Source organism: Canis lupus, chromosome 19 (genome assembly GCF_048164855.1).
Source record: "Canis lupus baileyi chromosome 19, mCanLup2.hap1, whole genome shotgun sequence".
Taxonomy (NCBI): domain Eukaryota; kingdom Metazoa; phylum Chordata; class Mammalia; order Carnivora; family Canidae; genus Canis; species Canis lupus.
This window is the reverse complement of record NC_132856.1, coordinates 24,246,934-24,259,343: the sequence shown is the minus strand read 5'-3', so window position 1 is coordinate 24,259,343 and position 12,410 is coordinate 24,246,934. Positions and strand designations below refer to the sequence as shown.

General features: G+C 34.7%; 1 protein-coding gene across 1 annotated transcript in view; it reads right to left on the bottom strand.

Moving 5' to 3' along the window:
* Window positions 1–12,410, bottom strand: part of TMF1 (TATA element modulatory factor 1) — a 31,983-nt gene that overhangs the window by 18,736 nt on the left and 837 nt on the right. The window contains exons 2-5 of the mRNA XM_072785438.1: window positions 8,516–9,711; window positions 6,635–6,738; window positions 5,902–6,028; window positions 3,166–3,271 (exon numbers count right to left, since the gene is read on the bottom strand). Of these exons, the coding sequence (XP_072641539.1) occupies window positions 3,166–3,271; window positions 5,902–6,028; window positions 6,635–6,738; window positions 8,516–9,711 (1,533 nt within the window). The remainder of the gene's footprint in view (window positions 1–3,165; window positions 3,272–5,901; window positions 6,029–6,634; window positions 6,739–8,515; window positions 9,712–12,410) is intronic.

Below are 12,410 nucleotides of genomic sequence, written 5' to 3'. Positions count from 1 at the left end.
AACTTCCAGTTACAAAATAAATAAGTCAGTGAAAATAAATTAACAGTATAGTAAATATAGTCAATAATACAATAATGTTATATAGTGACAGATGGTGACTGTAATTATGGTGACCACTGAGTAATGTATAGAATTGCTGAATCACTATGTTGGACACCTGAAACTAATATAACACTGTATGTAGTTATACTTGAGTAAAATGTTGTATTTTATACACAAATGCTCAACTTGTTTTTGCTATCTAAAATTGTGAATATTTTCCCAATTTATTAAATATTCTAAGAAAGAAAAAAAAGTGGCTCTGTGTATATAAAGTAATATTATTTAGCCTTGAAAATGAAGAAAATCCAGTCATTTGTGATAATGTGGCTGAAACTGGAGGCTGAAATAAGCCAGACTCACACACTGCATGATCTTACTTATATGTGGAATATAAAAAAAAGTTTAACTCATAAAAGCAGAGAGTAAAATGCTGGTTACCAGGGATGAGGGAAATGTAAAGATACTAATCAAAGGGTACCAAGTTTTAATTATGCAGGTGAATAAATTCTGCAGATCTGACGTATAGAATGGTGACTACTGTTAATAATACTATATCATACACTTGAAATTTGCTAACAGAATTGATCTTAAGAGTTCTCATATGAAAAGATATTAACTACAAGAGATGACTGATATGTTAATTAGCTTGACTGTGGTAATCATTTTACAATGTACACATGTATCAAAAATTACATGCAATTTTTATTAGTCAATTATACCTCAATAAACTGGGAAAAAAAGAATTTAGAAGAATTTTTTTTCTTTTCTTTTCTTTTTTTTTTTTTTTAAAGATTTTACTTATTTATTCATGAGAGCGAGAGGCAGAGACATAGGCAGAGGGGAGGGGAGAAGCAAGCTCCATGCAGGAAGCCCGATGTGGGACTCGATCCCACAAGTGGGACTCAATCCGGGACTCTAGGACCAACCACGCCCTGAGCCAAACGCTGCTGTTCAACTGCTAACCCACCCAGGTGTCCCTAGAAGTGGAATGTTCTTATCTGTCACCTACATTCAAATGGTTTGGAAAAAGGAAGTGTATGTGTGGGCAGAAAGATATGAAGTAGGTGTGCCTAGATGTTAATAATTAATGAAGCAAGATAATAATCAGCTACTCATTGTAATGTGCTTTCAGCTTTGAGTCTTTCAGATTTTCAGCTGTGAATTTAAAAATACTTTTGGGTGAGGCGTGCTTGGAGTGGCTCACTCTGTTGAGTGTCTGCGGCTCAGGTCCTGATCTTAGAGTCCTGGGATCAAGCCCCATGGGGCTCCTGGCTCAGGGGGAAGTCTGCTTTTCCCTCTCCCTCTGCTCCTCCCCCATCACTTGTGTGCTCTCTTTCTGTCTCAAATAAATCAATAAAATCTTTTAAAAAAATACTTCTGGGGGATAGAGAAGCAATAAATAAATAATCCCATGTGAAATCATTCTGTTTTCAGTATAAAGAAGTTCATTAAGCAAAAGAGAACATCAACCCACCTCCTACCTAAATTAATAAATACTCAAATAGTGACACCCGATATAAATACTTTAAGTATTTTTTTTTTAATTATGAAACCAGGGGCATCTGGATGGCTAGGTTGGTTAAGCGTCTGCCTCTGGCTCGGGTCATAATTCCAGGGTCCTGAGATGGAGCCCAGCATCTGACTCCCTGTCAGTAGTGAGTCTGTTTCTCCCTCTCCTTCTGCCCCTCTGCCTGCTTGTGCTCACTTTCTCTAATAAATAAATAAAATCAAAGTAAAGTAAAATAAAATAATAAAATAAAATAAAAATGAAATGAAATAAAATAAAGAAACCATGCACACAGCCTTCCCCTCAGTCTCTTGTTGTAACACAGGCAGTTCACTACCTTAACATGTCTTGAGATAATGATTATCTCTTTTATTAACTCTCCCTTCATTCTTCTATTGCAGTGTAGGCCATGTTTTATAATTATCATTATCTGTATACTTACATTTCCCTCTCATTAGTTTGTAAGTTCCTAAAGGACAGGAATTATTGTATCAAACATAGTATCTGACACACCAACTGTTAAATATTAGCTGAATAAATGAAAAAGAAAAACAGGGTAAAACTCATTTTTCAAATACAATGACTGTTTCCAATTGTTTTCTAACACTGACTCTGGAAATTCTCTTAAGTTCAATGATTTAAGCACAGAAATGTTCATCTAAAAACTATTTGTAATATTAACATTTTAGAAATAAATGTACATTAGAAAAAGAATAAAATAAATTATGGTCTATGGCCATATAATGGACTTTAAAAGCCATTAATAATGCTAGCAAAGCATTTAATAGCATAGGGAAATGTAAAATTATGAAAATGTAAAAGATTACAAATTAAATACGTAACCTTAATTATGCTTAACAATGTATTAAAAACGCATTAAAAAAGAACTAGAAGAAATTGACAGTTCCCTATAAAATGGGTTATGATCTATTTTTTCTTCCTCTGTCTCCTAAAACTTTAAAAATTTCTCCAAGTAGCAAGTGTAATTCTTACAACTAGAAAAAGTTTAAAAATTTAATCACCTTTTCCAAAACTACCTTCTTTCCTATGATAGTACATAAAGAAATTAACACAGTGTCTATTTATAACAATTTTTCTCATGAAGGGTATTTAATTTCTACAACCTTGCTAATTTTAAGTCTTTTCACAAAATGTTAAATAATTGAAAAATTAAAACAAGAGTATAACAAAAAGTTCACTATCAAACAACTAAACAATATGATGACACCACATAGTACCCAAGACAGATATTAAAATACTATATAAATTCCAGGATAATAGCCCTCAAATACCTTGCTTCATGTGACAGCTCTAAAACCTGTTAAAAGCTCTTTTTATGGAAAAAAAAAAAAAGCTCTTTTTATGAAACCACATTTATTTTTCAGCAAGTTATTCTTTTTTACTCTAGGAAAAAGAAGGCTACATATAACGCATCTCTGCTTCTATATATATTGCTCCCCATTCTTCCATATATTGTCACCTACCATTTCTGAGGTTTAAGCACAAACTTTTCTTGCTTCCAAGTGTTTTTTATTAAGAAGTAGCAGCTAATCAGGTGGCAAGAATTTTTCCCATTCTTACAGTATTTTTCATAGTTAACTAAATACTTTACGCACCTTCTTCCATTAGCCCTCGGATCTGCTCATCTTTCTCTTTCAAAAGGTCTGAAGTCTCACTGCTATTTAATCTAGTAGCAAGTTCTTCTTTTATACTTTTGATTTCCTAATTAAAAAAAAATGTGAATATCATAAGGAATTACTTTCATTCTGGGCATATTTTTCAATTTTTTCCATATCCAAAGAAGTCATCAATAATCAAATTCTCGATAAAGATCTGTAAGTTTTATTCTGTTAAACTAAGTTTATTATTACCTTGGTTAATTAAGTAAACAGTTTTCAAACAACACAGAAAACCAGAATTCACGTATAAACAAGTTTTAATATGGAAATGCAAATGAGGGGATCCCTGGGTGGCTCAGTGGTTTGGCGCCTGCCTTGGGCCCAGGGTATAGTCCTGGAGACCCAGGATCGAGTCCCACATCAGGCTCCCTGCATGGAGCCTGCTTTTCCCTCTGCCTGTGTCTCTGCCTCTCTCTCGATCTGTGTCTCCCATGAATAAATAAATAAAATCTTTAAAAAAAAAAAATGCAAATGCAAATGAGAATAAGTTAACTTTCAATACCTTTCTTGAGTATCTCTATACACATACTTTTTTCAGGTGAAGTATAATATTTGGAAGAACATATGTCTCTATTTTTCACTGTTTTTTTTCCTCATCTAAAACTTATACTTGCTAGTGCATTGTGAAATAAGAGAAAACATAATAAGGTTCAACCTACTTTAATAAGGCAGAGATTCAGCACAAACATGTCAAGACAGTTTATCTTTCAAAACCACAATGGAGAAGTATGTATGGTGATGGGAAAAGTGTTGTATAATCATACTTAAAATTAGGTTTTAAGCAATGATCTGAAACCAAACAACAGCTAAAAACAACTAACAACAGGTATTTAAACCATGCATTATACCCATTATTTTATCCTCACAACAATCCTATGAGGGAGGTATTTTATTCAATTACACAAATAAGAAAACTAAGACGCTGAGAGACTGAATAAACTTTGAAGGTCAGAGAGCTATTAAGTGGTAGAGTTTAACTTGAAACCAGGTGTTTTTTCTTAATATTTTATTTATTTATTTGAGAGAGTGAGCGAGAGAGCGCAAATGGAGAGGAGCAGAGGGAGAGTTTTGGAAAAGCTGACTCTCCACTGAGCGGGGAGCTGGAAATAGGACTTGAGGACTAGGACGTAAGCCAAAGGCAGAGCCTTAACCAACTGAACCACCTAGGCACTGGAAACCAGGTTTGAGTCCACAAAGCCCATAAGCCCATTCTCTGAACCATTCACAATACTGCTGTGTATTTTCCAACTGTCAAAATTTGATTCATCCATCGAGGCCCAATAAGACTCTCCTGCCTTCCATGAAACTTTCCTTAATTCCCCCGGTCAGAATTCATCCTGTGATACCATTCCAAACTGCTTCTTCATTTTTATCTCTAATTTGTTTCATTCTACCTAGTACTATGTAAGTGTTGACATTATCTGTTTTCCATCACTAGAAAAGCAAACTCTTCGCTTAAGGGAATTCAATTCACCCTGAATTTCCTATAGATCCTAAGTAGGGGGATCATATATAGCAGTACACATAAAACGTGTTAAAACTTAGGGCCCAAGCTTTTCCCACCTATACTCAATGGTTTGGGTCTATCTTAGATCTACAATTCAAAGTACATTACAGAAAACAAGCATTATTTAAAATCTGATTTCTCAATTAGACTGGTCCAGATGGAATACAGTAGGGACAAGAAAAAGTAAGTTGGTTAGGTAGTCTCAAGTTATTGTCAAGTTATTGTATCTGACATGAGTTACCTAATTAAAGCAACCTAAGCAGAAGGAAGTATATGACTTACTTCTCTTCTGTAACAGTATACGAAGAAAAAATATAAACATTAACACTGTCAAGAAGGAAAGCAGCTTAGCTGAAAAGGGCTAATGATGAGAAATGTTATTACTAAGAGTTGGGATAGAAGAAATAATTACTAACCTTATCTGGTTACCAACTTTTGAAATAGCCAACTGCTATAAATGGTAAGAATTAAAACAGTGGCTCCCAAACAGGAGTGATTTTGTTCTTAAGAGGACATCTGGCAAAGTCTGCCAACATTTTCAATGATCACAACTTGGGGAAGGGAGTGATGGATATGCACTGGGAGATGCGGAGGTGAGGGTGACACTGGTGTCTTGTAGTTAGAGCCCTGGATGCTGGTAAACATCCTACAATGCACAGAACAGTCCCATACAACATAAAATTATCCAGCCCAAAATGTGAATAGTACTGCGGCTGAGAAATCCTGTATTAGAATAAATCAATACTGTGCCTCACAAGAGTCACTAACTCTTACAATCCCTTTATTTTAAAATTATTTTGACTTGAAGAAACACATAGATTTGAAGCAGTTAGTAACAAACGAGAGTAATGATACTTAAAAAAAAATTTATACAGTGCACTTAGGTTTATTTATTTTGATGAAATTATCATTTATGAAAATTATTCTAATGATCCTAGCTATATATACAAGGGACTTATAGATGAATTATACAAACACTGGTTTAGATTTGTTTAAAGTATCAAAAATCTGTAAGTCTAAAGGTATTAAGAAATCTATAATTTGTTAATATACTAGATGGTATCCTTTAATCTTCTTTTTTCCATACCAAAATATTATGAATGCATCCCTCAAAAAATCCACATCTGTATTGAATTTAATTAATATTATTTTTAACTTTCATTTACCTTTTTAGCAGCATCTCTCTCTTTGCAGGCTAGCTGAACTTTCTTTTCTGCTTCTGCAATTCTTTGAGTAAACTCATCTTTCAAGGAAGAAATGCTGCTGCTTTCTTCTTTTACTCTAAACATTTCACTAAATTAAAAACAACAGACAGAAATACTTGTTTACATATTCCTAGGGTAACAAGAGGAGTGCAGTTGTTTCCAAAAGGAAATAACATTTTCTTCAATATATACTTTACTAAAATTGGTTAGTTTTAAGCCTGTTAACTTTTAAAAGACAAATTATCTGCTTAATTTATTTTAAAACATCTCAGTGAAAACCCATTAGAAGTCAAAATGTCACCAATATTTGATGTGTAAAAATAAGAGAAAGGTAAACAAAATTTTTCAGTTTTCAATCTGTTAACATTTTACTAACCACCTCCTTACGGCAAATATTCAGTGTTTTTCTAATATCATAGTTTTCTTTAAATACAAGTTTTCAATCTCTAATAGTAAAAAGGAAAAAGGTTTTTTGTTTTGTTTTTCCACATACTTCTCTTCAGTGCCAAAGGTAATATAGTAAAGATAATTTGAGGAGAAATCTATAGTTGAGAATTGAAATATTATTCCATTTTCAACAACTGTACACAAGTTAAATTTTAAACATTTTAGTTTTAAAAACATTCTTAAATAATAACCAAGTATTTAGGCCTCTGCAAAACATAAAATTATGCACATCTGTAAAAATACTTACTCTTTCAGATTATCATAGGCTTCTTCTAGAAGTGCTTTTTCTTTACTAAGAGATAATAACTGAGCCTCCCTTTTATCCAGTTTTTCATTCAGAAATTCAACTCTCTGAATAAGGAGAATATACAAAAAGTCAAATATTTAACTGAAAAAAACATTTCTACATGCAGGTGATAAGTTGTAAAGATAATCTAATCACTATTATAAATAAAAGTGTTATCTCATAAAAGGAATTAAAACAATACTGAGAACACAGAGGATTCAGAACAACAAGAACTCATACATCGTTGGTAGGAGAGTATAAATTAGTGCAACCACATAGCTGGTAGGAGTATAAATTAGTAAACCACATTGGAAAACAATTAGTCAATATCTAACTGAAGATCTACACACTCTTTAATGTAGAAAATTCTTTTAGATATGCTTTAGAGAAAAGTCTTGCATAAATATACAAGAATATTTACAAGTTTGTTACAGCAAAAACCTAGGAAAGATGTGCACATCCACCAAAAGAGGAAGGGAAATAGAGAAAATAAAAAAAAGATCAAAGGGGGCTTTAAACCTCTAGTAATATTCTGTATCTTTGCTGGGTAGTGGATATAAAAGTGTTTTTCCATATTATTCTTTAATCCAAATATGTGTACCTTTTTTTTTTTTAGTATGATACTTTGCATTTAAAAAATAAAAGTAATTTTAGATAATCATTAGACATGTAACTTAAAAAAATCTCCAGAATATACCAGTATAAAGCTAAACGAAAAGGAATGGTTAGAATATCTTACTCCTTAGGTCTTGCGGAAGTAGTGATAAAGTTGTGTATGAGGGGAGGAATGACGATTTTATGCAATAAAAAAAATAGTCTTACCTGATTGAGGTCTAGATTAATTTAGAAATCACTTACCTTCGGAAAGTAGCTCAAAATTATTTTATTGATACTAAACAGTATTGGTTTCAGGAATTCAAACCACTATTATAGCTAGAGCATGGCATTTCATTTGTGAATAATATTAAACCTAAGTAACAGAATCTGGCACTTTTTTTTTGCATTAAATAATTCAATACATGGCACTTACAGGACATTTCTTCAAGACATCCTATATCTCAGAGGAGTCTATTAAAGATGCCAAATCCAACTCAATTTCTATATCTAAAAATCATAGGAAAAACCAAAACTGTGACTTATGTTAAAGAATTTACACCACTTTTCTTTTATAGGTATTAGGTAGAAGCAATTTGTTATTCCTAAGCAATACCATTCATTGTTCCTTGGACATTTCCCATTCTTATTCATGTAAGATAGCTATCAGGGAAACATCAAAATAACATAAAAGAGAAAACAAACAAGGAATTAATAATAACAGAAACACATCAATAATGAAAGACTACACTTAAGATTTGCTACAAATAATGTGAACATACGAAATTTTTTTTGATGTAAGAAAAACCATATATTTATATTCGTTTCAGCATCTTTACCTACAAAGGATTTGAAGATATACATTTGCATAAGACAATCCTTCGCAAAATGACAAACGAGCACAGCATACAAAAACCATAGGTGAAAAGACTCAACAGTACTGGCGCAAGATGGAGACTTTTTTATGCTTAGTTATACTGAAATAGCGATTTATGTTATCATAGTTGCCTCAGAGAAATTTCAAGTAATTTAGTATCAGTAATTGATCAGTTTTAAAATCCTTAATGCTACACCTGTGTCAAAATGCCTGTCTTAAAAACAAAACAAAACAAAAACAAAATGCCTGTCTTTTTTAGTCAGTAGCAATCATCATACAATACTGAATGTTAAAAATAAACAGTGATTAAAAACAATGATTTAATCTCTATAAGGCATATCCCCAAATCCCTTTCTGGTTTCTAGAGTTACCTTGCAAACATCTTCCTTCTCAGAATGCGCTTCTGGCTTACTTTCAGCAGCTTCATGCTGCTCAGCCACCTTGTCTAAGACAGTATGTCCTTCATTTATTGGTGTAGCAGAAACCAAAATATCAGGCTGTTCACAATTAACAGGCGTTGCACTTCGTCCACTTTCTTCCATTTCTGTATCCTCATTGGGTATAATTAAAGTTTCATTCACTACTTCTTCAGATTTTCCTTCAACTGATTCATTTATTTTAGTCTTTGGAGTCGAAGGATTAACTATAATAGGTACTAAAGGATATCCCTTGCCTGACAGTTCATCATCTGAATTGATTTCGCTTACACTACGGCTATCTAATGACTGTACACTAAACGAGTCTATTCTTTCAAAAGCATCAGATGAGCAGCAACTCTCGGTGAGTTTTTGGAAATCATCTAAACGATTATATTCAGGACAAGCAGATGCTGAGAGAAGCTGAAAAGATGTCTGCATCAAGTGGAGACTTGATTTTGAATCTGTAGTCTCTTGTCTCGAACTTGCTGAGCTCTCACTTATTACACTTTCATGATCTAAAACTTCAATGTCACTGGTGGTAGAAGTACCAGATGAGAAGGTACTGACGGGAGGAGAAGGTGTGTTACTCTGTCTGTCTTCATGTTTTTGTTCCTTAGGTTCCAAAACCATGTCCTTTGTTTCTGCCATAGACATATTAGATATATTTTCTCCAGTTGTTTTCACATTAATTACACTTTCAGACACTTTCAAACGTACAGTTGATACCTTCATATCAGATTCTTTATTAATTGTTTCTTCACACTTGCCCTCAGTTTTAGGTGACAGAGAATCGACTGCCAGAGTTTCCCCTGATACACACTGAGTAGAGTCTTTTACTTTTGACTCAGTTGTTTCAGATGTTCTTGACTGTCCAGTGTGCAAGGATTCCTGTAAAGTGCTTTTCACTTCTTCTTCTGGTCGTTGTGATTTAGCTGGTGGTTTTGATACCACTGGACTCTTCTGAATGGTCTGGACATCCGTAGAAGAGAGAAAGGCACTAAAGAAATTTTCAGATTCATCTACCACAGTTCTCCGAACTGGCTTTGTAATTGCTTTAGGAGAGGCTACCGGCTGACTCTGAGGTTCAGTATTTGACTTTAACCCCCAGGTTGAAGTATCCCATCCTCCACTGACAGGGGGACTTATTCCTTTAAGAGAAAATATCCATATGTGTTAAAAGAGAAAAAAATATATATATATACATTTTATGTTATTACAATCATTATAAGTCAATATAAAGAAAGTTAAAAAAAAAAAAAAAAAGGAAACTTATGCTTTACGACTTACAATTTGGACCTGTTAAGCTCCCTGCTGACTGTATAATTAATTAGGTTATTGTTGAACTTCGGGTCTAAAGAGGAAAACTGGTATGGATCTGCCCAAAAGGAACTAGGAGCAAAGGTTAGGAGACCAAAATGGATCTGACCTACCAGAAGCAAGTATGTTATTCCCTCATATGACACATTAAGAGAGTACCAGTATACATTATATAACTCATGCTAAGTTTAAGACACACAGGATGCATCTCACAACAGACAGTACACTCACTCACAGGTCATATGTGGTCATAGCAAATTGACCCTACCTTCTATTCAGATAGTTTCATATTAATTTTATTCTTATAATATCAGTAATAAAACATGGTTATGAGTTGGACAAAGGGTAACATTCAAAAACTAAACCTAACATATTCATGACAAATGTCCTTTTCTAAAGATCAAAGTAAACTGATGGGAACAGTACCTTCTAGAGGACAAATTCATTTTTATCCACTTAATGACAAGTTCATTCTCCAAGTGCCACTCTCCCAACTCAGTCTACAAGGAAGTTTTGTGCCCCTCCTAAGTTCCAAATTTAGGGGGAATTTAGAAGGTCTTATGAATTCCAAGGGCACCTGCTGGCTCAGTTAATGGAGCGTGTACCTCTTAGTCTCAGGGTTGAGGGTTCAAGCCTCACTGTGGATAAACAGATTACTTAAAAATAAAATATAAAAAGAGTGTTTGGGAAGCTCAGTCAGTTAAGCTTCCAACTCTTGACCTCAATTCAGTTCTTGATCTCATGTCCTGAGTTCAAGATCTGCACGGAGCTCCATGCTGGGCGTGGAATCTACTTAAATAAATAAGTAAATAAACTAAAACCTTAAAAAGAAAAAAAGTCATATGAATTTCAAAGATGTGCATTTTTTAAGAAGTATTTTTTTATATAGATGGTAGCTTACACTAGGCCTTTTTAAAAATACTACAGAGAAAATAACTTTCTTCTGGATAAAAAAAGATGATTCAGTCACAGAAATACATGGTACTAAAAAACCCAATGATAAAAAAAATGGCATACTTACTAAAATACTTACAGCATTTCTTTTTAAAAAAATTCTTCCTTTTCTAAATTCAAAAGTGGCTGAGAAGAATTATCACAAATTCTACACAATTTGAAGTTTGTGGGGAGAGAACAAGCACTGAAAAGCTCCCCAAAACTATCACACCCTATATTAAAGTCTACTCTGTAATATGATTTCATAAGTATGTACGATACTTTAATTGGGGGACACAGTTTTATACCCACTGGTCCAGTATACGAAAACAATGAAAAAAATGAGAAAACCGGGGATCCCTGGGTGGCTCAGCGGTTTAGCGCCTGCCTTCAGCCCAGGGCCTGATCCTGGAGACCCGGGATCGAGTCCCATCGGGCTCCCTGGATGGAGCCTGCTTCTCCCTCTGCCTGTGTCTCTGCTTCTCTCTCTCTCTCTCTCTCTCATGAATAAATAAATAAATAAATAAATAAATAAATAAATAAATCTTTTTTAAAAAATGAGAAAACCGTAAGTAAAGATGCAAAAGAACAAGCAAGATGAAGTATGCTAATTAGTTTAATTTAGCAGGTCATCTTAATGAAAGACAGAAGTCAAATCTGCCTCTTGCAGAAACTGAAGAATGTTTTCTATAAACCCCAGGGTCATCTGACATCCACTGGTCATCCTTGAGTAAGGCAAAATAAACATGGGTGAGCAACAAATACTCATAGCACTTCACTAAATGGATATTCTGGACAACCTATTTTGAAAAGTGAATCCTGATGTGGGACACAAAGGCGAAAAGAAAAATCATTACGTTTCTTTACTACTTGCATCCCACTGACAAGTCCTTAAAACAGGCAGAGTAACATTCCTTTTAGGAACTCAGCTACCTGGATGTTAATACTTTAAGGGCAAAGGCAATCTTAGCCTGACACCCCCCGCCTCCCCAGGATCCTGTAAGTTTACTCTAACATTTATAAATTCCTTTGGGACCTCCCTTTATCTCGGCTCCCCAAGATACATGTTGGCAATAACCCTCCCAAGCATATGACCCATGGATATACCTCTGAAGAGTCTCACAATTGAGTTTTTACTGAACAGTAATAAATGACCTTTTCCTAACTAGCTAGCCTCACGCGAAGTATAGAACGGGCCACTCCCCACGATCCCAGGGCAGCTCCTTCTGCCCATGGGTCCTGCCCCCGTGCTTTTTGCACCTTGAGAATTCTTTCCTGGCCGTGGGCTTCGAACCCTAACATCTTTTCCTACATCTACAGACGATTCAAGCCTCAGGTTTACACGGAATGAGTACCCTTACATCTAACATGTATATTCTGTTGCCTCTAAAGTTCAGAAGTGCAAGGGGCATCTGGGGAAAAGCAAGTTGAGTGACTCCCCACCCCCACCCCCCACCCCCCGACAAATGTCACCTTCTATCCCTGACACCCAAATGCTGGAGTGTTCCTTAGACCTAGAGCCAAAGCAGCTGAGGATCCCTGAAAGGCTCGGCTCAAGAGAGGTGACCAGGGGAGACGCAGCCCGTCGGAGAGTCCC